General features: G+C 44.6%; 2 protein-coding genes across 4 annotated transcripts in view; both read right to left on the bottom strand.

Moving 5' to 3' along the window:
* The window catches only part of LOC119445044 (loricrin-like), a 432,039-nt gene that overhangs the window by 169,874 nt on the left and 234,355 nt on the right, over positions 1 to 27,810 (bottom strand). The gene's annotated exons all lie outside the window — the stretch shown is intronic.
* LOC119446135 (microtubule-associated serine/threonine-protein kinase 3-like) lies at positions 180 to 27,266 on the bottom strand. Of its 3 annotated transcripts, XM_037710488.2 has the most exons (14): positions 25,472 to 27,266; positions 23,051 to 23,103; positions 21,386 to 21,589; positions 17,210 to 17,371; positions 15,492 to 15,583; positions 13,616 to 13,781; positions 11,737 to 11,909; positions 11,184 to 11,254; positions 9,478 to 9,594; positions 8,729 to 9,207; positions 8,220 to 8,346; positions 7,703 to 7,842; positions 6,149 to 6,496; positions 180 to 4,186 (listed from the first exon to the last, which is right to left on the bottom strand). In XM_037710488.2, the coding sequence occupies exons 1-14, from the start codon at positions 25,503 to 25,505 to the stop codon at positions 3,929 to 3,931; spliced, it is 2,424 nt and encodes an 807-aa protein (XP_037566416.1). In that variant the 5' UTR covers positions 25,506 to 27,266; the 3' UTR covers positions 180 to 3,928. The 3 variants fall into 3 exon arrangements, with proteins under 3 accessions (XP_037566416.1, XP_049519894.1, XP_037566417.1); XM_049663937.1 differs by lacking the exon at positions 6,149 to 6,496; XM_037710489.2 differs by lacking the exon at positions 9,478 to 9,594.

Below are 27,810 nucleotides of genomic sequence, written 5' to 3'. Positions count from 1 at the left end.
CCCGGCAACGCGATTCAAGTGAACTTGCAGAGACGCCAGAGAGACAAATTTGTGGTCCAGCCAGAGAAACTCGTATGCGGAAATTTCTCGTTACTCTGAATTATTTAGCCCATCACCTAAATCACGTTGGTAACTTAAGATGTGTGCAGTGAAGTTTTTTTTTTCTTTTTTTACCACTTTGATACTTCTTTAAACAAAAAGAATTTTCTGTTTCTTACATGAAATTTTTTGAACATCCACAGTGTATTTGACATCTTTTTTCCCAACTGTGCGAAAAAAAAATCCGTATTTTGTGGTTACCATGACACGTCACGTTCTCGACAGCTTGCAGTCTTCCAGCAAAGAGGAAATGCTCTAATATATCTGGTATAGGGAACAAGGGTGAAAAAAAAAAAGAACGCCTGCGTTAAATTACTCAATATACGCGAACTATGCCTGTATTTGCGCGTCTGGTTCATGTGTCGGCCTTGTTCAATCAACGCTGCAGAATGTCTCAACATTGTGGAGAAATTGTTAAAGCTAAGCGCAACGAAATTGTCCTTCACTAAAATGGCTATGCTACCTTTCACCAAACGACATTTAAGGGACATTGTAGAGCGACCCTTGGACATATAATACAGCACAGATTTATTTGTGTTATTCAAGACAGAGAACTCCCCTATCACAATGAAGCCCTTGAAGAACAACGAAGATCGATAACAAATGTTCTTCACCGCGTTGCAGGCGCGCTATGGGAAGGGTCAGTTCCATCACTTACTAAATTAAGTAACTAATCTCTAAAGGAACTCCGAAAAGCAAATTAACAAAATCGTTCAATAATGTTCCACTGGATACCTGACCTGCAATATTCCTGTTAATGTTGCACCAGACGAAGCAGCAGGAAAAGCGCATGTGAACAAAGTAACTTCGGGACTTCCTTTAACTGAAGGCGAATTAGGGCATATATTAAAACAGATTTCAGCCCTTGGTTGCAGAGCCGGCATAGCCTTTAATGCAAGTATCACAATTGAACAGCTTCACATTGATCTTAAATTGACCTTTCGCATAAATTAAGCATCACAAGCACATTGGAGACCACAGGGCCCTTTGAAGGGCTGGTTCACCGCCTGTTGCTCGGTGCCCTATTCATAAAACAAGTTTTGCAGGAAATGTCATGCGCTGATAGCCCGCCATGCACTTATGGACGCCTGGATGAGGATTTACAAAATCGACTGGAATGTCCGCGACACGACGCACAGGCAACGTTCATTGCGTGATTAATTAATACGAGACAAATAAATACCCAGAAAAAAATGTTGACTTTCTATCTAAATGTACAAAATACATCAAGAATAAGCATAATCATCAAAAAGAAAAAAAAATACTTCCCGGAAACCTCGTTCAGCAATAGGGGGAAAACCACAGGCAGGAAACTAGAAGTGGGCTTCACCCCAAGCCACCTAAAGCTTCGTTTTCAATTTGTATGGACAGCTCTCATCATATGTGAACCATAGGTGTATATTCCATTTGCTACACATCACATGTGTGACACCACTCCTGCTGGAAATCTTGCATTGACCTGTCTTCTCTGCCCTTGCTTTCAAAAGACAGTGAGTCGTGCGCCAACCTTCTCCCACGTGCAGTGTTCCTACTCTAAACCAACAAATAACGCTTGCTGCCAGTCATTCAGTGTTGGCTGAAGACATTTAGCCGGAAACTTCGTACTCCGTACTGAAACTCGGCAAGAAAAAAACTTTTCTGGCATGTTGCCTGTAGGCAACACCCGTCAATAGAGGTTATTTCATGGAAGGCCTTTGAATCTTGAGAACATCCTACGCATATGGCCAATATATTTATTGGAAATGCGAGTGTCGGTGGAGCTCCAGAGATGTTTGGAAGCGAGTGATATTCTCGGCGAATATTGAGTAATTAGTAGTTGTTTTAAGCTTACAGTGCGTGTTTTATTTCACACGACTTTCTTGGATTTTGCGCCCGACTTCCTGCGGCTTCCTGTGAACTTATTTCGGGATTTTCTTCTGTTCCCTGACTTTAGTTATGTGCCAGGACTTTATTACTGAATGTGTCATATTTATGTGGCTTGAATGTTAGATTGCGTGTGTTTGATTTATTCATGTACCACAGCACATATATACATCTTCTATCTCGTAAAATGGGCGAGCTTCCTGCACGTACACGTTGATTCCAGAACTGACCACACCGCCATGAGCTTATCAAATTGCCATGTGCGAGAGCTACCTCTCCACTTAAGGCAAAGTCCCTGCCAAGCAATACGATGTATTGGACCATTGCAACAAGTAACGTGCAGAAGTGGAAGATGCGTATGCAGTAGATTCATTCACCCTCCATACAAGAACACACTATCAGCGAGGAAACCAACTAACGAAATAAAAAAAGTTGAAAGGAGGTTCAGGGTGTGTTCCAATTCTGACGAGCATTGGAGACTGTCTACGAAGACAGCTAAGGAGACAGCCAAGACAGCTTCGAGGCCATGTAATGAAACGCGTTTCGAACGTTTCGAACCGTCTGGATGAGGTATGAAAGACGCGTCTGCGACGAGACGCCACCTCGCAGCGACAAGAAAAAGTTGAGAAAAGCACGCATTATTTCTGTATTTTAAGTCATTGCGCCTGCAAGCCTATGAAAAACACTGTGACTTACATTAAGGGCATAGGAAAGCACGTCTATATGTTTTCTTGTGCGCAGACGACTCTCCTATCGGCTTTCCAAGCATCCTGCTCAGCCATCATTTTGTTTGGACAGGAAAGTAGCCTGCATCATTTCTGACTTCGATGCTGTCGTCGCGAAGCTGTCTACTTCGACGCCTTCGTGATAATTGGAACGAGACTTAAGATGGCCGCTGTCCACTTAGCCGTCTACTTTGCCATCTAGTTGAACACAGCCTCAATGTCTAGTTGAAGTCCACGAAAGACAATGTTTTCCCGGTTGAATTGGGGGCGAGACTGGGGGGTTTGAACCGTATAATTTATTGCGAGTGCAGAGCTAGAGCGACCATGTTTCATCGGTCATCACCTGGAGGTTGAATCGCCCTCGAAATTTTTGTGATCGGGTATCATTATCATTGCCATCATTATCATCGCCATCACCACACTCATCATCACCATAGTCATAACTACAGTTGCCCACACCCAGCAACGACCCACTAACCCCAGGGGCACATACGTAGTAACCATGGTGGTGCATAGCTGTGGCCCAGTGGCCTTGTATTCACCACGAGGGTAGAAAAATGTTAGAAATAGATTACCCGTTATAAAAAATTCCAGGAAGACATTGTTTTCAATAATACTCTCTAGCCAAACATGACTCCAACGTCTCTGAGGTGCGCGCTAACAGCAACTTTTGATTGTACCTCACTCGACGGCATACATAACAAAATAGCGAAGACGATAACCAGAAACCACAGGATTATCACTGGTATACCCAGGTTTCGAAATTTCGCCGATGTCGTACCTTCGAAATTGTCATTGAATAGCGTCGTTACTACAGTCATTTGCAGCAAGTAGTTGCACTCTTGCGTGACCACCGGTTCCGAGTTCACACACACACTTAGCCTTACTTGCTAACGGTAACCACAAGCAGGATTCCAGCATGCTAGACTGAAGCACTATAAGTAGGCGATAAATTCGCATAGTCGCCAACCACCCTAATATGGTCCATTAAAGAGGCGTAACGCTCAAATCCAACGTAATTACAAAAGATATTCTAAACGTACCTTAAATAACACAAAGATATACTGGCGGCATGTCGCCAAAGTAGCAACATCGTTATGGGCGGCAGATTGCGTCCCATGTCTTTCAATGGCGTAAAACAAGTGCTCTGAATTTAAGCGCTTTCCGCCAAGCATATTAACGCAGGCGTCATACAAATACGACAATTCAATTGTCGGAGGACATGGGAAATAATAGAGTAATCAGTCTATATCAGCAGCCGTGGACTTCGATGGAACGTTAATGTCGGTCATTCCTGTCTCGTGCAACTTGGAGACCAGGAAGCGCCTCTTGCGCAACGGCGACAGGGGAGCCACAGACAGCGTGACTTCAGGCTTGCCAGCGCCCAGGATCTGGTCAACCTGCATCCGCGACATGCCTTCCACCTTTGTGCCGTCGATCTCGAATAGCACATCACCCGGGAAGACCATCCTGTTGTTCGAGCTGACTACGTCGGCGTACTGCAAGCGAATAAGATGAATATTTACGTTTAAAAAAGTATAGAAGCGTTAGAAGTATAAAAGCACCAAGATGGGGTGGGGTGTATCAGGGAATATTCTAGGACATCGAGCACGACGTTGAATGCTTGGTGATGTTTAAATTATTTAAAGTCCCACATCAACGTGAGGGTCGTAACAAGCACCATATTGGGAATTGCTGCAAATAATTTCTGACTATACCTCGCGTTACTTAGCCTGCACGCAATGCTCAGCGCATGGACGTCTCAGCATTTCGCCGCGATCGAAATGCGGTCGCTGCGTCTGGGAATTGAACCTACGACCTCGTGCTCAGCAGCAAATCTTCCTAGACAGCGAGCCCAGTGGGGCTAGTTGATGTGACCGTTAAATCGTTTCTTCTTCTCCGGATTCTCGCTTACAAGATCGAGCTCGTATTGCGTTTCGTACTGGAAGGAGACACGCCGATAAAGCGAAGCTACAGTCACACTGGTGTGCGCGGATTCTCGTACGAATCAGTCGCAACGACGAGACGCAATTGTTCTGACTCGCACGTCCGCGAAAACCGCGTTTTGCTCGGTTTCGAGAAAGGTTGAAAAACAAATTAGTGTAGCTTTCCTTACACCACGCTATGCAAGCGGTTTGGCGATTGCGTGTGTATAACAGATGCGTAACGCGCCACTTCGTGCGTACTGTAGTGACGCGAAGGCACAACGCTGGCGGTGTGAACGTGCGTCACCTCTTTTGTTTACCAGTGTGTTTAAACGCTACCTTTAAAGAGGATGACTAAAAAGAAAAAGCGTAATCAAAGAGCAGGATGATAGTTATACAAACGGTGAAATTACAATTCGGAAGCATCTACTTTATAGAGAGTCGTTTACTCCGAAAACAAGAAAACAGTGTAAGGAACATCATGCGGAGTATACACGCGATGCAATTCGTAGCTCAGGCAAAGAAAGAAGGAAAGTGTGGAAAATCTTAGCGTGAGAGTCTGCACCGTTATAATCTGATAGAACACTGACTACGCGCGTACTCTGAAACAAACTTAAAGCAGCGACTTGCTTTTTCGGAAGTGCTCTTGCAGGAGCGCTCCCGCACCAACAATCCCTTTCCTAAATCATGTAGCGTTAGCTTTATGACCATATGCCTCACCATGCTATTAGTCTTATTTTATCGCGTTTAGCATAATAGGGGGGATGCGAGGAATGCGCATTCACAGCATACTCTACACGGCCCATAATGTTTAGCACGCACGCCATTTTTCGGATTTAGCGTACTGGCTTCGCGTGCTTTCGAAATAGCGTGGCCATATATGGTGGTCGCGGCCGAGCTGAATTCAGCGTTGCTGTTCTAGCAGTTCGTGCGCAAAAAATGACTGTGTAAAAACGCTTTCGCTTAGTATGAGCCCGCTTCAATTATGACTTTGCGGACTTTTCGAGATCGCTTCTCATTCCTAATGCTTCGAGGATTAACAAGACAAACTTCTGAAATAGCACTGCCATCTATCGGCGAGGTGGAGAGCTAAGTGTGACGGCTGGCTCGTACTGATTTCGCCGGCGATCGGGCAGGCATGGAAAGTACAAATACAACATGCTCCCGGCTGTCTTTGTGCTGCTTCTCGTAGTTTTCGCACGCAGATGCAAAGCTTTGCGAATCGATAAGATCACTTATGTACGCGAATTTCAAGGCGTAATTGAATAGCGTTCCCTGCACGTATACGACGATATCACGCTGTACTAAAACTTGTTTTCCGCAAAGTTCTTTCGTTGTACAGTAACCCTATTTCCCTTATTACCGCGCTTACTCTAACGTTAAACTAAATCAGTCAATTGTTGTAAATGCCAACGCTATCATATCTCAACAGTTCCATCAATGCAGCACAACGTTACTTCAACGCGTACTCACTAGGCGCGCCGCGCAATGCTCTAAAACTATGCGATGACGCGGGACGCATTGTCTGAACCTCACCAGTAGCACGAAGCACTTAGCCGACTGTTTCAGTCTGTCGTCTGCGACGTCTACGTCGAGGATGCCGATGCCGTACGGCCTAGCGCCGATGCAGCTGAGTGCCGCGGCCTTAACAACGGCCGATTCTAGGGGCATGCCACGAATGACACCCAGCATGTCTCGACGGCCTGTGAGCAGCCGGTACGGGCTCGAAGACATCACCGACAGCACCATCTGGTCGCCGGCACCGCTGATGATCTTCTTGACCCGGGGGAGTGGCGCATCCGCTACCGCGATTCCATTCACGTTCAGAATGAAGTCCAGCGGCAGCACCTTGGACATGTCAGCCGGCGAGCCCTTGGTCACCGTCTAGCCGCAGGTACAGAGAAAGCGGCACCCGTCAGCCTTTGCGTTGCCAAAGCGGCCAGCTATATGCTATGCTATGCTAGCTGGAAGGACGTTTCTAACGTGTCACGGTTGCGCCTCGGCTGTTCATTTGGGTCATTAGCTAGGAAAGCTGCTGCTGTGTACGGTCGGGTGTTTTCCGGTGCGCGCATTCGTAAGATAGGCACTACGGGTAAGCAGACCGATGAAAAGCGTTCGAAAAGCACGTACCATATCGAGCGCTTTCCTTGTTTTTCAAACATTTTAGTCAGCGCACAGAAGGCGTCCTCACCGCCACGAATTTTAAAAGTACAACGCTTTCCGCGTGAAAGGTCATACTTATACGTTTATACGTAAGTTAAATACGCCGTGTGGTGCACGTAACTTAGAACCAAATTTAAAAATAAAGTGGCACACATTAGAGCATGAGACCAACAGCAAATTGATCGTAGTCGTTTTAATTTACTGAGACTATTTTTTCAAGTATGTTCAGGTAACTAATTTGTTAAGTTCAATTATGCATTTCTTAAGTATTCCCTGAGGGCATAATAAGTATTTCAAAAGCTCTACAGCATGCTCAGAAACACCTTAATAAAATTGTTTCCATGACTATCGTCTAGTGGTTCTTTTTCCAAGCTCTGAAGAAAGCTTGTGACAGATAAAAAAAAGAAAAGGTATCAAATGGGCGCTTGCGCGTCTGGAATAAGGCTTTCAATCCTGTTTCAAGAGAACTAACCCCACATGCCTCTCGAAAGATGACTGGTGTGTGGCATCAGTGTTCAATGGTGGCCAATATATTGCTTGCCAATTAGTACCCTGGTGGATTTCGATCTTCACGATGATGGTGGGGTCTATATTAAATGCCATGAACAATGGTTTTTTTTTTCTATTCGCAATTGGCATGCGGGCTTCGTTATTTCAAAGCTGATGCAGGGCTACTAATGATGAGTCTGATGCAGGGCTACTGCACAAGCCCGCAATGTATTAACGACGGCCCTACAGAACGGTCTTGACACTTCTATCACGCGCTGAACGTCATTTCAACTTTTCAACTTTTTGACAAAGGCAGTGCAGGTAACGTCAACGCACGCTTTCAAATGTGAAAAGCCTGAGCATGTGCGCTCCCTACCGTCCCTTTTTGAGCGGCCGCGCCTGAGTGAAACGCGTTCGATCAGGCACCGTGAGACTCACGTCCACGTAGGTTAAGCTCGCTTCCTCTCCCTGGACACGCCGCAGCGAGAAACCAAAGCCCCAGAACTTCAAGTATTTCTTCTTCCGGTAAAGCATAAGGTCCACCTTCTCGGTGGTCACGCTGTCTTTACCTTCCATACCTGCAAAGAACGAACGCTTGTTCAAGATCGTCACCATGTACAGTGATGTGACAAGGCGCCATTAGTAACGCCGAAAGGTACCGACAGAAGCCGCCATGACAGCAGTAGTTTCCATACCTTACATGCCGCCTACCTACGTAATGTATGGTGCGTAGAACCGGCGTGTATTAGGCCATAAAATTGGAGTTGTTTGTCAGTTGGCGTCAAGCAGTTATGCCTTTAATACTTTCATCAATGCCCTGAGACAATCCCGGAATGTTTTTGAGACAGTAAATTGTAAAACTGTCACAGAGGAAGAGTGTGCTCCTGTATGAGCGAAGAATTATAGTAACGATACCGGAGCAGGCTATAACAGAGTGTTTCGTGTGCGCACTTACTGCTCAGCGGTGCAGTTCTGCTCATGGACATCGGAGAGTTCGCCTTGTAGTCGATGACTGTAGAGCTCTGCCCGCTGGACTCCATGAATGAGTCGGATAGCTTGATGGTCGTCTTGCTCGCCTTGACCTGGGTGGATTAAAATTCGCTGTCACGACTCGGTTCGCCGGAGCGTGCCTATTTTGTTAGTGCTTTCACACTCTAGTCATCGTCACTGACGGTGCAACAACCCTTGAGAACGGCTACAACTTCCCTAGACAACCTTTCAAATTTTAGAAAACGTGGGCAAAAGAAACTTATTCTTCAATTTGTGCCCGAGTTCCCAAACTTGTGGCTTCCAGAGTGAGAGGAGCCAACTTCATAAGAGCCGCTTGCCTAAGTACTATTGAACATACACGAAGACGATTTTTTTTTTAAGTTATGCTTGAGCATATATGACGATGACATTATACCCAACACGAATCCAGCCTCAATATCGCTTCCTCGCAAGCGTTTAGGTATATGTACGTACCTTGAGCATGAGTTTCTTGAAACTAGGCGAAGCGTAGCAGAGCAACGGTTTCTGGCTCTCGGCGCTCACGTCGGTCATTTCATCGATCTGCTGGTGCTTGCGCTTGTCGTCGGGGTCCACAGTTTTGCTGTCTTTCGCGGCGTCGCTATTCATAATTTCGGCGATGCTCGGTATCTCGCACAAGTCGGTCTTGTTGTAAAGCATCTGCCAGTTGAACTGGTCGAAGAACGGGTGCGTCTTCAAGTCGCTGTAGTTGCGCGAGCCGAGCCGTTCCACGGGGTTCTTCTTGAGCATTCGATACGTCATGTCCTTGGCCGGCGTGGTCGCCGAGTGTGGATGCTCGTCGGCCCGCGGCCACTTTAGCGGCGACGTGATGATGCGTTCGCGAAGCAACTGCTTGGACTTCCCTCGGAACGGCACCCGGCCTGTCATCAGCTTGTACATGACGATGCCCGCCGACCACCAATCGGCAGCGCGACCTGCGCACAATGAAGGGCCACTGACTGCGCCGCATATTGTGGCAATAGTACCGGATAAACCATCCCGCCGAACGCGAAAGAGCTGCGTGTGTGTAGGCGCGTATAGTTGAAGCGTGAAGCCCCGTAATCATGCTTCGCAAACCTCACGAAGGAAAGGAGAACAAAAAGATGTTGAGTAATGTGGTTTGCGGCCGACAAGCAGTGAGCATAATTATTATTAATTTTGAAACATTATAATTTACTGTTGGCTACAAAGTATATAGGACGTACCATACGGTCTCCTTTTGAGGATTTCCGGCGCCATGTACGGTATGGTGCCGGCCGACTCGCCATCGTGGAATTCGAAAGGTGTTCTCCGAAAGTAGCCCCTCAGGAGACGCTTGGCAACTGCATGGTTGCGCATGCATTCATCATCGTAGAGGAATCCGTCATGTGAATCACGAGATCGTGCATGTAAAGTAGATATCTGAATTGACAAAACCTCCCCACATAACTAAAATGTATCAGTGCGTCGGCACCACGCAGTGGCAAATACGCAGGAATTTGCTATGTCACTGCTGCTCGAGTGCAGAAAATTTAGGAAACGTAACGCCTACACTCCACGGTTTTGGCTATAATTAAGACAGCAAAGACTACATGAAACTCCTTCCATGTTTTATAGAATAGCTCGAAATATAAATTACATTTTTAATTACAGTTTTTTTTTAATCTGGCTCCGGTGTCGCCCTTTGTTCGTTAAGTTGTAAAAGAAAAAACAAGTAACATCTACGCTGGCTGAATTTTAGCCACTCTCCTTTACAGTTCATGCATGTGATGCTCTAAAAATATAACGGACGGGGTTGACACGAAACACACGTTGGTGTGACCTGTCCTTTCTCTCTCCTGTCATCTTATTTTCGCAGCGCAGCCTATAGAGATTCGTGCATTACCAAGTCGCCCAAACCACAACACTCGTGGCCCACTGCGGTCGCCCAGTGGCTACGGTGCTACTCATAACGATGTCGTAGGTTTGATTCCCTATCGCTTGGCTTCATCTGATAATAAGGGGCCGGAATGCGTAAAAGTTCGTGTGCTTATATTTAGATGCTTAAGCCGCCCTTCGTAAACCAAAGCGCAATTTCGGTGAATTGGTGCAACCACATTTTTTTTTTGCAGCGCTCCTACGATGTGCAGGCCAAGGGCTGTACTTCTTTGTCAATAAGTTAGCTACAGTAAAGCTGAGAGGGACTCGGAGAAATTTCTAGAGCTTTCGTAACGGACCACTCAGGGCAATATACATGACTCAGGCACAAGTCAGCCGACTAGGATACCAGTGCACGATGTTTGTCATCCGAAGGATTTCAATGGGACAGACGACGCAACGAAATTGAGAAAAGTGTGATGCAGTACTGTTGTGCTGTTGTGCGCTTTTCGACTACTGACACTGCTATGTAATGAACATTGTGGTAAATACTTGTACAGCTGGATGATGGATCATCAATAGACAATCAGCTGAACGTAAGGTCTTGAGGAGTAGGTAAGCAGAGACAGTAGACCAAGCTAGCCAGGCTTGAGAGTAGTAACAGCAGATAATAAAGCCGTAATAAAGTAGTAAAGTCAAAAAGTCATGAAGTCATAACTATGAGAGTCGAAGGAGGTTCATACGGCAGATGTCAACGGACTATCATCGAATGGCAGGACGCCATTATGCTGTCGCATTACACTCATTTAAGTGCAGCAAGAGGATATGTGAGCTTGTCCGAAATTATATTGTTCGAAATAATAATATGTATATGCAATATGCATGTATCAAAATGGTCGGGGAGACTGGTGAGGGTATCGTGGCCTACTTAGTGATGGACGCAAGTACTTTGTTCCTTGAATACACATGTACACTTCGCTGGTATTCTTGTTCTGTCAGTAAAAATGACTAATGCTAGAACGCTGGCATTTCTTAAAGCGTTTATGTAATCTAAAAGAGAACAGACTGCACTCACAGTGACCATTGCAGACCTTAACTGTGTCGAAGTCGATGACTTTCACTCGTCCGCCCGGCAAAATTAGCATGCTGGAAAGAAAGTTCATTGTATGCGTTCACCAATCTGTGATATGCACTCGTAGGAAGTAAATTTTTTTGCCAAAAGCAAGCCAACTAGGAGAACACGGGGATCGTAATAGCTAAGAATAACTCCACAATACTGTTTTCAGCGTGCCTCGTATTAACGAAGCCATCACGCACTCAGCCTGAAAAATTGCGCTCGTAATGCCATAAAAAAGTGTCGCACTGTCGCAGCAGTACGAATGTTTACAAGTATTGATGATAATTACCACTTCAACATGGGTTCACGAGCTCCATATTTGTTTATTGATTGACCTTGCACGTGTGTATCATGTTGAAAGCACAGCGTCTCTGAACAGATATAAGCATCCAGAATATCTACGATCCGGTGGAGACGAGCTTACGGTGCCCGCCGACTCGTACTGAGCTCCAGCATTGGTGGTACGCTACATCCACTTGTAGTGCGCCTGCAAGAACGAGCCGCCACTCACTTGGACACCTTGACATCCCGGTGGAGAAATCCGCGCAAATGCATATGCTCCAGCGCAAGTATCAGTTGCGCCATGATGATGCGCACCGCCTCGATCTCCAAGTACTCCTCCTTGGTCACCACGCGCATCAGATCTAGGCCAGCGATGTACTCCATGATGGTTACGTACGCCTCCTGTCACGATTCAAGTCCAAGTTTTAGCCTGAGGAATGTTTGCCATGGTCAATTCACTAGTCTCTTTTCGATGAATCCGTTCAATTAGTTGAACACCTTCTTGTGAGCCAAAATAAAACATGTTTTGGAAAGAAATTAACATTTCGTTTTAGAGCTACCTGGGGAGGTATTCCTGTAGGAGTCCACCTAGTGGATATGTCAATTTCTTCTACTGCTGAAGTGCTGATTGGCTGTGGCACCTGGTTCCTGCTGAAGCGCACCCCAGCCCAGCCAATCAGAACTTCAACAGCAGACGAAATAGACATGTCCACTTGGTGGACTCTTACAGAATACATCCCCGGGGCAGGCAAGCAATTAGTTTGCAGAACAAAGTTTATAGAAGAAAGTTCCTTTCGAAAAGCGTAAGTTGCCTCTGACGTTGACTGATATATTTCGGCGTAGATAAAGATTATACTGGGTGTACACCGTTGTATCCTGATGTAGTGTTCTGTTTTCAACTATGTAATACTTTTTTGCATGCGACTGTGAAAGAAGTTCTGACACGATGCCTTGCAGTACCGTATGTATCAAATAACTTTAAATGGACAAATAATTACGCAATATTTTCTCATATCTTCAATATAATATGCCAGAGTGTCAATGTATGGTCTTACCGCAATTAAATTTCAGAGAAAACACGAGTAATCAGACAGTCATCAGTGCGCAAAACACCCGTGAAATCGGCATCACACCATACAGCTCACGGAGGTAAAAGAAGAAGGCTGAGCTACCACAATTTTGTACAGGAATCACAACACCCTGAATTTGGGCTTTTAACATGTTCAGAAGTTATTTCCTTTTGGAGTAATAGTGAATGGTGATTCAGTGCATTGTGCCTTTGCACCCTGCACCAGGAACCAGCCGGAAACCATAGGCAAAGCAATAATGGGCGTTGTCAGAGTAGCATGAGCTATAATAGGGCCTACTATTCTAGTTGAGTGCACACGCATGCTTACGGCGATTTTTACTATGGCGATGACATTAGTGACAACTTTGTGTATTAGTTGATGTTTTTCGCTAAAGGATATTGTTTGATAAAATAGTCGCTGTTATAAGGTAAGAAAGTTTTGGTTAAGTGCCCATTGAGCAGTAACTCGTAAATGTACACTGAGGCTACCAGTTACAACGAATGAAACGAACAGGAAAAAAGCTGTCTACAGGCCAAACTGGTGCATGGGTGACGAAAAATATAGGCCGCACAGTGTGTAGCTGCTCATAAACAAGCCGATATCGCACAATACTAGTAGAAAGTGTGTGGGCAAGCGATGACCAATGTGGCCGCAGAAGTACATTAGAATAGCACACGTGATGGAAGGGAGCGTTCGGGGTGAACTTCATAACTGCATAGGCATACGATGCCGCACGAGAACTGCTTAGTTACAGACTTGATTTGGTGTACGTGTCCTTCTGTTTGACATGCGCATGTGTGCATGTCAAACGTGCATGTGTTAGAAACGTGCGTGCTTTGTACACGTACATGCGTTAGAGAAAGGGCTTGCATATCACCACCGATATTCCATTAATATTCCGACTTGTGACTGCGTGTATATGCAGAAAAGCTTTCACTGGTCTGTCGAAAAATAGCTTGATGGTTCAGAGGCATTTCTTAATTCTTTTATTCCATTGCCAGCGACATACTGACGAGTCATGCAGTCGTATGGATTCACCTTGACACAGAAGCAGCAATAATACTTGACGAGAAATGGGTTCCTGATGACGGACGCGACAACCTTGTCCATGGCTGCCTGCTTGTGCCGGCTGAACCGGTCCATGTTCACCAGCTTCACCGTCGTCACGAAGTTCGCAGGGCGGTAGTTGGCCAAATATACGGCCCTGCGGAGTGCAAGTTAGGCTCACGAACATTGCCGGCTCTAAATCGTGAAAGCTCTTGCTAGGCTGAAAATTTTTAAAGTGAAAACACTATATGTTACATTGGAGAAAAAGCATACTACAATAAATGTTTTCAATTTCTGACGACATTGTGTGGCATATGCGCATGACCTAAGTTTCTTGTCTACGCGCCGAATTAGTTTAAGTGGTTGCAGGTACTACTTTACTGTGTACCACGGTGTGTAAATGAGTGCATGCATCAACCAGTTTAAGTCAGAACATATAGCCCTACATAACTGGTTAAGTGATATCACAAAAATGACGGCACTACTTGTTTCTGCGCCTGATGTACCTCTTGATTACAGACCTCTGAAATGTTTATATAACAAAATTGTTCCACATATTTGGCGCCAAACAAGCGAGCTCGAGTGCCTGAAGCAAGTTTTGGTGCTGGCCTTTCGCACATCAATTGCGACTCTGACAGCTCTTCTCTCCAGAACAATTTCTGACGTGGCTGTGCCCTTTACGCAGGATGCCAGGGGAGGGCGTGCAAAGTTTCGTCGTTTTGTCACACCTTCATACGACGGGCTCTCTTGAAGCAGTGGATTTTACCACGACCACATTTCCATGAAGGCGAAATGCAAGAACGCTCGCATACTTACACTTATTAGTACCCCGGATAAGTATTGCACCGACTAGATTAAAGCATATTGTAATGAAGAAGAGTAGCCTGCGCCTCAGCAGCATCACCACCGGCATGAGCTCGTGGTTGCTGTCATTGGCCGAACGCGTGTGACTGCTGCCCGTTCGCCTGCGTGCGTTGCTAATAAACCTCTTAGCAAGTGGTGTAGGTGCTGGGTTCTTCATTGCAATATGTTAAAGCACCCCACGTGGTCAAAATAACCTGAAGCCCTCTATTACCGTGTGTGTTACAGCTTGAATATTGCTATGAAACGTGTAACCCTAACCAGCCAAATCAAGAACTTCTAAGAAAAGTGTGTAAAAGCAGTTCCGCTGAAGCAACTGTACCTGGTACCCGCCGTGTTTGCTTAGGGCCTATGGTCTTGGGCTGCTAAGCACGAGGTCGCGTGATCGAATCCCGGCAACAGCGGCCGCATTTCGATGGGGGCGAAATGCGAGAACAGCCGCTGTACTTAGATTTGGGGACACGTTAAAGAACCCCAGGTGGTCCAAATTATTCCGGAGTCCCCCACTACAGCATGCCTCATAATCTAATCGTGGTTTTGGCACGTAAAACCCCATAACTTATTAACTGCACCTGGTGTTACTAAGCACGCCCGCCAACTTTTGCAAATATAGCTTATGTCCTACTAAGAATGATTAATATACGGATAATTTATTGGTTAAACATAGTTAAGTTGCGCCTAAACTTTCCTTGGTTTCTTGTCTGCCCTGCTTTTTCTCGTTCATACGAAGTCTTGCATCACGAATCGGCTCCTGTGTTTGCATGTGTGTGTGTATGTGTGTGTGTGTGTGTGTGTGTGTGTGTGTGTGTGTGTGTGTGCGTGCGTGCGTGCGTGCGTGCGTACTTGTGTGCGCGCGGGTACCCAGAATACATGCTTACGTGCGTGGGTGTTAGCGTGCATGTGTCTGTGCGTATTTTGCTGACAGAATCACACCTCCTGCTCGCCTCTACGGGGTTCACACCGTTTAAGCGAATAATAGGTGCGTGACTGTTGCATGCGAACGTACCCAAAGCCGCCAGCCCCGAGCATCTTCAAGCTCTTGAAGTCACGCATCCGTGGGATAAACGTGGCGAACGGAAGTGGTTTAGGTGGATTTAACTGCGAAGTAAGCAACAGGTACAAAGCTATGAGAAGAGTTGGCGTTGAACTGGATGGAGCAATGGCCATACTGTGGTCTATGACATTCGTAAGTCTTCTAGGGAATTACAAATAGCAGAAGCATAACGTTAAAACTTGTTTATGGCATCGCAACTGCTCTGCTCTCGTCTCGTCTGTTTGGTTAATGTATATTGTCATTGTATTTGATGGTAATTTAACATTGTTCTTAGTGGCACATAAAATACTAACTCGTATCAAAATATGTAGGTGAAGTTTAGCATATGCAATACTTCAATCTTAAAAGCTCATTCAGTCGGTTTGCTTTCAATCTCTGCTGCTCGTGTAAAGAAAACACGTGAACCTTTGCTGCAGTCATCGTAGAGCTGCATAAGAACTCGGCTTACCATTGATTAGGAATAAGCAAATCACATTTTCAACCAACATACTTTTTCCGCTTCAGAAGAAAACTCATGCCGTAAAATTATAGAAGTGTATAAGGAAAGGAATCCGTACAATTTATCACCAAGTTGCTAGACATATATATATATATATATATATATATATATATATATATATATATATATGTCAATATCGTCGATTGTCGATGCAGAATTCCCGGTAATAGCGTCAGAAGGCTTTTTTTCGTTTGTTTCATCGCAACAGTTTTCCTCTAATGCTATCCCTGAACAATTTGCATTGAACGACGACGATGTCGACGGGGATGGTCTGAACAGGATAGACATTGCACGAAATCTAACCCCGCACCTTCATCTTTAATGTTTACTAATCATGACAGCTGTTTCCTAACTGAATCAACAAGATGAAAATTATTGTTGCGTGTATGTGCGGTTAATTCGCCATCTGACAAAGACGTTTCAATATAAACAAGATCGAGACAGTGAAATGTTCGTGATCTTTGTCTTATGGTTGGCGTCGCCTTTTACTGTTTGTCAGTGATATCCTTCCACCAGACGATATGTCGAACTCTTCCTTATATTTATATTCTTAACTCCAGTGTCTTCATCAACAAATTTTTATGAAACACGGCGATTCAGCAGATGCTCCGAGCTCGCAGATCATTTACATGTATATTCTCTTTTTTTGTAAAAATTATTCCCATCTCTTTACAGACATATCTGCAGCTGTCGGCGCGTGTGCGATATTGTTTGATATGTCATCATAGATATTAACTTCAGCTTCTCAGATTATTGTAGTCTTGGTCAACTTTGTTCGCTCGAATTTTCTGCTTTGGCTTGATAAATATAATGCAAGTTGTTAAGGGAAGAAGCCACTCATTGCCACGGAAGCCGAAACTGCTTCGTTTGAGGCGAATAGCTGCACCACTTTACGGAAACTGGGCACTCATCAGCATTATAAATCTTTGAGGTCTGCTTCTCAAGTACTGATCAAACAGGATTAGTTTCGGTGATTTGACGAGAACCGACGTACTCAGCATAAGATAGTCGATCGCTAGATCGGGTATTTTTGAGTGCTCTAATCTTACTTACACGCTTCTCAGCTGATTTTTCTAAGCAGTACTTGCGATGTTTCTCTGAGCAAAACCTTTTCAAACCACGCGAAACAACACACTCATCTTTCAGAGTAGAACGTCTTTAAAATGCCCACCCGTTCAAGCTTGTTGACAATAGCATCGCCAATGGCCATCCAATCCGTGACGGGGACTTCGGCAATCTTCTCCAAGGAAGTCGCTACCTCGCCCACGATGATAGTCAGCTTGCGTACGGTGTTACCGAGTTCTTTCGCAACTTCCGGATTTTTCTTTAAGCACTGCGGGAGAAACAGTGTCGAAGATGGTTGAGCGTATTCAACCGCAAAATCTTCCTTGCCACATTCATTCAACTTATTAGTAAGCAACACCTCACAAAGTATGACAGCTCAGTTTGCATGCGAATCGCGACGTAGCTGTCTGCAGGAAATATGGAACCCGGATGGCCTTTTCAATAAGATGGAAAACTGGGCGAGTTGGTCGAGCCTAATGGGAGCTACAGCGTGACAGACGCGTAGAAAAGTAATAATAGGGAACACAATACGGTACTGACTAGCTCCTTTCAACTTCAATTTTCTATACCCTCCAGCCGCAGCTCAGAGTCAAGAAGTCAAAAAATTATTAAGTAATATAGCCGCCATGTATACGTTCGCTGCGTTGCTGCTGTGTGGCTTAACGCGGATGATTTTAATATCAGATTAAGTTTACTCTTAAATTCTACATCCTGCTTTAAATCTGTTTTGGGCACTATTTTAGCTTAAATGTCTCTCGGTTTCAGATGTAACTAGTCGAAGTACGTGGTAATGCGTGTACTGGCATGAGTGGTGGATCAGGTTTAAAACGCATGTAAAAACATTTGGACCTATGAATAATTATCGACACGCTACAAAATTACTACGCATGGCAATTTAGAATGTTTTCTCACTTTTTGGTCTCCGTGGTCGCAAATATAAAGCAGTAAAAGATATGTAGTTTTCTCTCACAACTCTTCATTCACGGAAATTAAATTGATCTCCCCCTAAAGCTTTCAGCGAATGAATTCAAAAAGCTTTTAGTTCGTAAGCGCTCTTCGTCATTGGCCGTCCACTTTCGTCAATAGAGCATCCAGCGTGAGGAATGCCCCAAATTTTCTCTTACGAACAATTATAGCTGCAGGCATTTTTTGAATACAGGCACTGATGTTTTCCAAATTAAAATATGCTGTGACAAGAAGTTAACTTATACCTGCATGAAAATTGCCGTATATTTTCTGAGTAGACTATTTTAGCTGTTTTAGCTGTTCAGATGAGTCTGAGTGCGTTCTGTGCGAAAATTCATACAAAAGTCACCCCCTCTGTGCTTTTGTTACGGCGTCCTTACAGGACTTTTTTTTTTTTTTTTGTCACGCTGAAAACCACTCACGGGAAAGCACGCGCGTGCGAGCTCTTTTCTCTGGCCGTCCATGAGCGACCAAAGCACATTATAAACTAACAGGAGAAATAGAAAGAAAAACAAAATGTGCATCCTGAAGTTAATTTGGGTCCTCCCAGTAGCAGTACTACCACGGAATCGAACAACACACGGGCGGTTGTATGCTCATTTTCCGCCTCAGAGATTCCATGGAGGAGGCCGTCTAAGGGGTCTCGAGTAATTTTCTTCTGCATAAGGGAATCGAAACCGGCCTTGGAGAAAAAAAATAAAGCCTATAGATCAGAATTTGCAACATGTTTAGGAGTAAGTCATCTTTTGTCGGGGATCACGGGAACTGGCGGAAAGAACTAAACGACAACCGCGATAACGCTCAGTTTTTTCTTAGTGCACGCTTGCCGCCAGTCTTTCCTCGCCATGGCTTAGTCTTCAGATGTCCCTTCATCCAATTGGCAAGCCAGCACGGGCTGGGCAGACAGCTCACAACTGAGATCGAGATTATGTGCGATTACTCTGAACGTGAGTTCAAAAATAAAATATCTGGTATAAACTCTACACAGTGGTGCATAATTTGCATCAATTCATTGACGTTACAAAACAAAAAAAGATTACATTCCGAACTTGAAGGCAAGGATGTTCGAGAGAATCCCATTTTTTCTATGGGTATCCTGTAAGCACGCGTTTCGATATTTCTGACATGCATGAGTGTTGGTCCTCGTTCTGCCTTGTTAGGTGAGTTGAAGGCACAATGTTTTCGCATATTTGGTTGAGGCAGTGTCTGTTCCCTAAGGGGACAATCTGCCAATATGACATAAGTCACGTGACAGTGTGGTGACGCTAGCGATCTGTAAGCGATAAGCTTCGTTGCCGGCTGATCTGAAGCTCCTGTACTCGTTAAGGCCCTACTCGTTAAGACTACTAGAGCAAACGTCTAGTTCAGTAGCGGCAGCGTGTGCTGCTATTACAATGGTTAAGGCATCGTAGCAATCATGAGCAGTGCATAATTTGCGTTGTACTTTCTCCTCCTGGGAACGAGCGTGTCTTGTTCCGTTAGATTTCTAACGCTGATGTCGCCGAGAGCTCTTTTACACCTCTACATTTCGTGTCATTATTGTCAATTAGTATCATTAGTATCTATTAGACTTGCCGAAGACAGAAGAAAAATTAAATTGCCGCATAGCGAAGAAAATAATTCACACGTCATTAGTCTTGAATTCCGAACATCATCTAGTTTTAGCGATGTCATTCGCTGAAAATGACGTGGTGACAACCGTTAGCTGCGTACGTAAAAAGGCACTCAGCTTCTATAAAGAAACTTCGCGAGGCAAGCATGCCATAAATTCGGTCCAGTATTAACAAAAAAAAAACATTCCTATGTTCAAACCATTTGTAAGAGTACCTGTCAGCCATCGTGACGCAGGGCCCATTATTAATGAACAACACTTGCGAACGAAAAGCTTTAGTTTGGCCCCTGACTAGTTTATCCATTGTAACCCCGATAAATCAGGGTCCCTATTCATATAAAGGTCTTACGTGAAACAGTTTGCCTATCGGCAGGAACTCGAGCGCCTGCCACTACAACAGGCGTTTGATAATGGCCTAATCGTCGCCGAAATAGCCAATCGGAATCGGCCGTTACGAAGGAGGGCCGATATTTACAAACACTTGCACTAAAACTGTCCGCAAACGCAAATTACAGCCAATCGTGCAGCTGAACATATCAAAACAAGCCGGTCAATGCCAGGGAGCGCTTACGAAACAAAAGCTTTCTGAATTCGTCCTGGGAAGCTTTGTGCACGTGGTCTTCATTCAACATTGTGCTCAAGCGTGCGAGAGCTGTGCTCCTGGTCACCATGCCATATCGCGCCCATGACTTCAATAAAGTTATTTGTGTACACCAATACCAATGACATGTTCGCCAGCAACCAGCAAGCAGCGTGCCGCAATGAAAAAAAAACGAAATACGTGGGATACATGATGGTGCCCTCGTTTACAAAGTGACTGAAGCATCGGTTTATATTTTATATTAAGCTAGTCTTTAGCCTCATTAAGCCTTCTGACAATGTGGTGGTGCTGCTGATGTTGATTGAAGAGGCAAAAGCTGAGAGGAACCATGGGACACAGCGAATTCGCTGAGGACGGGACGCGAGAAGAGTTCATGATCTCAAGACATAGGAGGACAAAAGCCTGGCGCGGAAGCCCCGGGTGTTGGTGAAGGTAGGGGGTTGCGTAATATCACGGTACATGTGCTGTCGAGTAGACGCAGACTATGGAAAAATTTGAAGACAAACACAGGACAGGTGTGCTATAGTCTATAAAGAGAGCATAGACTCGTCTAAATTTCAACCCTACCCCTAAACTATCCGTAAACAAGCCATGCTATCCAGCCTGCGAGCGCATCTTCACACCGACAGCTTGGCTGTAGAACAACACCGGAAGCATATGCTGCATAAAACCTTAGCGAAGTTTATGTTCTCACAGCGTTTAAGCAAACGTCTTGTAGCGAAGTTTGGAAAATCATTTAAGATTTATAAATTACGCCTCTCTTTAATTCCACAACACGCGTTCAATTTTGTAATATACATTATATGTGTAAAGTCGGCAACAAAAACGTCTATTAGAAAATGTATTTTAGGTTATCGAATTATAAAATTGACAAAAAATTGCACCTTTATAAAGTATACATAATTGCCAATTGCGCCCACGTTGGCAAAAAAGAAAGCTTGCACGATTTTATTATGTGCATATGCCGCAGATTTACGTGGAAAAACTTTAGAAAGTGACTTTCAACGCACTGCGTATAGTACAAAAAGTGTAAGTTATGGCTGCAGTTTATCGCTATATCAGCTTATGCTGCACGTCGGCGGAGCTGCGGAAGGCATTGTTACCATGTTATGGAGACCGACCAGATTCTCGACCATATCGCGGACGTCCTGGTACGTGATGACCTGCTTGGTGAGCTTGAGTTGGCATTCTTGCGCATGGAGGACCACCTCTTCCTGGCAGAAGTGTGACAGTGGCTCGCGCATCAGCGACACCTTGCTCTCGCGCTTGATGAAGAACTCCAGCAGCACCGAGGCAGTCTTTGGAATCTGAAAACGATCAGATGCACATAGCACTTCGTTAAACGCGACTATCCCTAACTGAGAGGACATGGCTACAGAAAGCGTCCCCAGTGCTGCTTCCGGGGCAGTAACAATCTGGACCTTCCTCGCAATCCTTTCCGGTGATAATGGCTGTGTCTGTGCGTGTGTGTGTGTCGCGTCATGCTCGACGTCACTGTACCTAAATGAAAACAGCTGTGCACGAATGCCACATTCAACAGTTATTCTGCTTGTGATGTTTGCGCTTGCTCAGCGCTGCTTCAATTCTTCTTGTCCAACTGGCTGCATGGGGTCCCAACTTCTTGCATTTTTTCCCATTTTATGTTCACGTATTTATATTTATGGCAGCGACTTCGTACAAGCTTGCTTCCTTGCCCTACGCGCTCGTTAAGCACGTCTCGTGCACCGAAGCATGTGCCGAAATTACTCCATCTTAAGGCCATGAACGTCTTAGTGCTCACACGTCATCGAGGAACTGATGACACTAAGCCTCACTTCCTGACGCGATTTACTGCAAGATTGAAATCCGCTGGTGTGCATTATTTTATCGTAGCATTTAATTATGTTTTTTATTGGCACACCTGTTGGCGATGGCAACATGGTGATCGTGAATGCCGGCGGCGTCAAACACATTTTCAAGTCGCAAGTGCACTTATTACCGGCTTTACCGATAAGAGAAAGGCCGCGGAAAAATCTTCTCTCTATATCTTGTCTAGTAAAGTAGGCACTAACCTACTTTACTACACGGGATACTAATACAGTTGCACTATCTACAAATTTGCTGCACTTCATCATTACTCGATTTGTATGCACCAGCACAAAATCTAGCTCAGTATCGCGCTTATAGTGCGACTCTATCAACGCACTCTAGTTGCCAAATTCAGCGCACCCACTTCGTTCTTCTTCGATCTCTTACAAAGATTTAGCATGCGAGTATTGCTTCTGCGGTCTAACTTGATGGAGGCTGGGGAGGAGCGATGAGACTCGGAGTGCAGGGTGTAGCTAAAATTACCATTAGTAGTGGCGGCTGCTTGTGAAGCTACGTTGAATTAAACATGTTGAAACTCTGTTCAACATGAATTTACTGGGGAGAGTGGTGGCGTGAAGCAAAATAACAACAAGACGATGAGACAAACAAGCGCTCGTTCTTGTTTGTTTCGCCGTCCAGTCATCTTGCTTCGTGCTAGGCTCTCCTACAGTAATCATGGTATATCAACTAACCCAAACCGCTACCCTTTTAGGTTACAAATTACGTCTTCCCGGAACGCAGATACGATCAAGATCATGCAAACTATAGTTGCGAGTTAATGTTGCCGCGCAAATAATTTACTGCGCTGCTCTATAAGATGGAGTAAGATGCTTTGCATGGATTCTACCACTCATCGTTGAATGACTACATCCAAATAAGAATGAGAAGCCAAAGTCACTGCTGAAAATCAAGTTCCTTACTCTGGGGTAAAGTGACACCAGCATCTTCGCCGACGCTTTTCTCTTGTCCAAGCCTGCAATTTAAAGAACATCCGTAAGGGCAGCTCACATTCCGTCACAAATTATACACATGTCAACACGAAATAGTAATCAAAGCTGCTTCTTGTCATGAGAGAGTGTACAGCCAACGAATGCAGTGGCATTCAAAATTCAACTGGATGGCCACACCATCCGCCCATGCAAACACCTCAAAATCATCTGGCTGATAATCCAGGTGGATACCAAGAATACCATCCTCGTGAACCACGTGAATCACTCTGCGAAACAAGTCACGCATATGATTCGACGAAACTCCAACGGACAGTACGGCAACAAGGAGCAGGACACAGTCCTACTAGTCTAAAGCGTTCGCCCTATTCCGGATAACATACGTGGTCCCCTTACACAGTCTTTTCCAAGACAGAAATAGAAAAAAGTCGACGTAATCATCCGAAAAGCCAAGAAGCAGGCCCTATAGTCCCTCCACGGCCCGCCTGCTCAATCTCGGCCTTCACAACGCGGCTGAAGAACTTAACGAGAGACTCTTCAGAGGACATAAAATATGACTAGGCTTCTCCCCTACGGTATGACGGCCGTTGGCAACATATAAATGGCAGGCCCAGGGACGCCAGCAACCACAACTGCTCCCCCCGGAGGTCAGAGACAGCATCTAAGTGCCAAACCAAAAAGTATACGAACTGCACACAGGCACAAAAAAGCACATTCACTAAAAACACTGGCACTATTTACAATTTGCATGGGAGTGCGAGCAGGACTTAATTAGTTTGATAGCTGGTCGTTTCTTTTTTTTTCTCAAGTACTGCACTCTAATATGCTTGAATTACATTGATTAATTTGGGAGTAGTAACGCAGTAACCAGGTCACAAGAATAAACTTTCGAAAGTAGCGCTTGTGTGTGTCTAAGTCTGCCTTTTTATGTCGACGTAAAGTGCGCGATTCTTCAGTCATCCTTATGGAAGATAATTTCGTATCACCGCTCATCGGCAGGGTAAATCAGAAATTGACGCTATCCTTAGCGCTTGCGGGGCATCTGTCCACTTGTTCTGCGATTTACGTGTGTGCGTACGTGCGCGCTAGACAGAGGAACTTAAATTTGCTTTGTTTAAGTTTAATTACTCCTTTCCCTTTAACTCATTGGTTGCTCAAAGCTGGAGCAGCGCGATATTAATACTTTAGCAAGGTAGTGCGTTGGGCGAGTCTTTGATATTAATACTACCTATGGCCCCAGTCCTTTCTTTATTTTCTAGGGGCGCTTATAGTAACCTTTTGAGGATACCATGAGATTTCGAGGCAATTTTGTTCACATTTTAGGAACATTTTCTTACTGTGCTCAAAAAAGCGTTTCAGTGCCTTTTTCGTACGTCAGTAAGTGAATAAGAAAGTTATTATTTTAAAAAAATTGCTCAGGAAATACTATAAAGTGTGTTGCGATTTTTTGGCAGTAATAAACGTTCTTTCCAATTACAGTTATCACCATCAATGAAGCGCTCTATTACCAAAATCCTTCGAAATAAAAAGACGGTGGCTTGACGCTATGCAAGAGGCTACAAGATGGGACATCTTACGCAGTGGATATCCCTTCCTTTAGCGGATATATCGCGGTTCCACTTCCAAAACACCGCGACACTCGAGGTCGCAAGGCCACGTCAAGAGTGTTAGAGCAAGGCTGTATGATATGTACAGACAAGCGAGATTGCGCACGGCAGAACCACATACGACATGATGAAAATTGACGTAACTACATTTCGAGATTTGAAAGCCAATATGCGTCTTCGTAAACACTATTTTCCTAAAATGTTTCCGGCTAAGCCTCGGCTGTTAATGAGATCCGTACAATGCAACTGAATGCGCAGGCTGATTAGGTTATCGTTAACGCTGTGGTCGCTAACTTCATTGAAGCTTCGCAATAATTTGGTGGATTCTTCCTCTGCGTATACAGTTCATCGTAGTTCCCCGTGTATCTTGCATACTATATGGTTCACCCTATGCACCTAATTTGATGTTTACAGGCCTTAATGCGGCCAACATTAGAGCGCATAAGTTTAAACTACATGGTGCTCCTCAGCTTCGCAATATTGCGATCGACTAAGAAATTAATAACGGAAAACCACTGGGCTAGTGGGTTGTTCATATTCAGGTGAGCACTGTGATCAGAACACGGCCAAAGGTAACGACAAGTATAAAACACCACGTTCTGTGGTGTCGCAGCCCAACGTGACGTTTTCTGTGTGCCTTTATTTTAGTCCGTGTTCTTAGCGCTGTTTCTGCCTGAATATAGGTAAATATATATACTGCTTTTGACAGTCAATAACGTTTGCTATTGAGCTTGTAATTAATACCATTAGCGGTGGATAGCGCACTTCATCAGGACATGGAACTTACTTGGCCTGTCAGTGGTCGCAGCAGCCGTGGCCATGTCTGTTTTGCCGGTGCTCGGTTCTTGAACAAGGGGTGGCAGCCTGTGCGATGCTGGCGTCTAAGATTCGTTGGGCGGCCCGAACTCCGGCCACGTTGGAGGGAAGTCGCCGTCGTTTCTGAAGCGGGGCTGCAACGCCGTGCTGGAACGCACGAGACCGACCAATCTTCTTCTCGCTCGAGGTGAACCGGCCAACCCCCACGTGGATGCATCGCTTCCTTGATGATGATCACAATTTCCTTCAATATATGCACCATACCACGCTGGCGGATAGGCCACGAATCAATGGTATTACGATCACAAGAAGATAAATTAAAATGCTTGAAAGTCCAACCACAAATCAAATAAAGCTAAGCGTATTTATAAGTCAGTTTTGCAAAAAGAAAAAGGAATAAAGGTAACTTCAAAAATAATTTTACACAAATTATATCAATCATTTGTACATTTCTTTTCGATCTATAATGCTCACGCTCGGTAAATACCTGACTGGGAGAGTGCCAACCAACAGTGGAACACGAGCAAGTGCCTTTCATGCCAATGTAAGGTGACGCTGCCAACTTTCCGCTGCAGAGTTCCCCGCCTAAATTTTTATCTTCACAGATCCGGTTTATCAATCTCTGACCTCTGCTCGTTTTGTAATCAACCGGAGACTATTGACCATTTCTTTCTTTCTTGCCACCGCTTCTCCTCCCTCCGTAGAATGTTTCTGTTATTTCCAAGCAGTAATCTGGGTTTGGCACTTACAACGCCAAACATTTTGTCTTTTGGGGCCTGTCAATTAGGCACAAGTCAGGGTTCGATGATCACTGCTGTACACAAATTTATTGAAGCATCCGGAAGGTTACGCTGCTGGAGTACCGACCGTGGGACATGTTATTTTATGTTTATTTTTGTAGTTAGTTTTCTCTTAATTTTTTTATTTAGTTAGTTTATGTATAGGACATCTTAAAATCTGTGTTAAGGAGTTGCCAAAATCTTAATTTTGATTATTCACCTTTACCCCTTTGTTTGTTGTTAGGTGTATGTTTTACTTTATCCAGTGTGGCCAATCCCCCTCGTGGGTACGAGCCATGTTTTGAGGCAACAACAACAACAACAGTAAATACCTAACCCTTTTACTCGTCCGAAACTACTAAGAAAAAGCAGAAAAAGAAAGAAGAAAAGCATCCAAATAACCAAAAGAATTACGCGAATACAATGGTGCATGGTAGAAATGGGTCTACGCGAAGTTTTTTTGATTTGTTTTCTTGCAAATTTACCATACTGGGGCACTTGGCGGTTGTGAACTCTGCGAGCAAATGTGTTATCGCTGCGTCGTCGTTGTTGACATTGAGGCCATCCAGGCTTCTTTTTTTGTTGTTTTCCTTCAGCTATCTGATTATTGGCGCATAGTGCTTAAAACTACATAAGGTTGAGCTGGTGGGTATGGATTTATCGAGGAGGAAGGTAAGGCGTGCACACAGAGACACAAGAGAAGAGAACCAGACAACACAAACGCCAAACGCCGTTTGTGTTGTGTTGTCCGGTTCTCTTCTCTTCTGTCCGTGTCCGCACGCCTTACCTTCCATCACGATGGCGCATACTGTATTGTGTGTATGTGTCATGCTTTATGCTTATCATCAACATTGTCATGTACGCCTCCTTTGCGCCTCAGACGCTGTTTTCATGATTATGACAGCGAAGAATTTCATGCAAATGCACCGCCTTCTTATCAAAGACAATTTCTGTGTGACGCATATAATGACATCCTCGTCCACTGCAGTATTGCTTGTCGGGCTCCCGAAATAAATGCGCAGGAGCCGCCTGCTGCTCTGGAGCGCACAATGTTGCAATATTTGCCGAGCGCTGTTATTTCGAGCCTTCCAGTTCACCTCGTCTTGTTGGGTAAGTTGCCTCTCGTCGTTTCCGTCTATTCTCCTGTGATAAAGCATTCCATTTCTAAGAAAAATATTTCCGCTTATGCAATTACTTTCCAGAAATAACGGCGACCACATATGCCATTGGTGTACCAATGGCCTTTTGCGACTTCTTGAAAGAGGTTGTTTAAATATGTAGTAGTATTATTCATGCTGTTATTTCTTTGTTGTTATTTGGAAATCTTGAAATCTCACTTCTGTCTAATACCTTAACGGCGCTGCAGGTTTTGTAAATAAATAAATAAATAAATATACTTTGCACGGTTAATTTCAGAATAATAAATATTTCCACCGCCTCCCACAAAGAAAATTTTACTGCTTTCGTACCCACGTTGTTCGTAATCACCTTTATCGTGCACCTTACTTGTAATGGTATTACCTAGATTTAC

The sequence above is a fragment of the Dermacentor silvarum genome, chromosome 3 (assembly GCF_013339745.2).
Source record: "Dermacentor silvarum isolate Dsil-2018 chromosome 3, BIME_Dsil_1.4, whole genome shotgun sequence".
NCBI lineage: Eukaryota > Metazoa > Arthropoda > Arachnida > Ixodida > Ixodidae > Dermacentor > Dermacentor silvarum.
Note: the sequence above shows the minus strand (reverse complement) of the source record. Positions and strands in the feature narration are given on the sequence as shown.

Excerpts from the sequence above, each read along its gene's own strand:
- LOC119446135 (XM_037710488.2), bottom strand. The coding sequence starts at position 25,505 with ATGGCCACGGCTGCTGCGACCACTGACAGGCCAA. Across the intron at positions 11,910-13,615 it reads ATTGCTGCTTCTGTGTCAAG|GAGGCGTACGTAACCATCAT; the intron begins GTGAATCCATAC and ends GAATCGTGACAG. Across the intron at positions 9,208-9,477 it reads CCTCAAAAGGAGACCGTATG|GTCGCGCTGCCGATTGGTGG; the intron begins GTACGTCCTATA and ends CATTGTGCGCAG.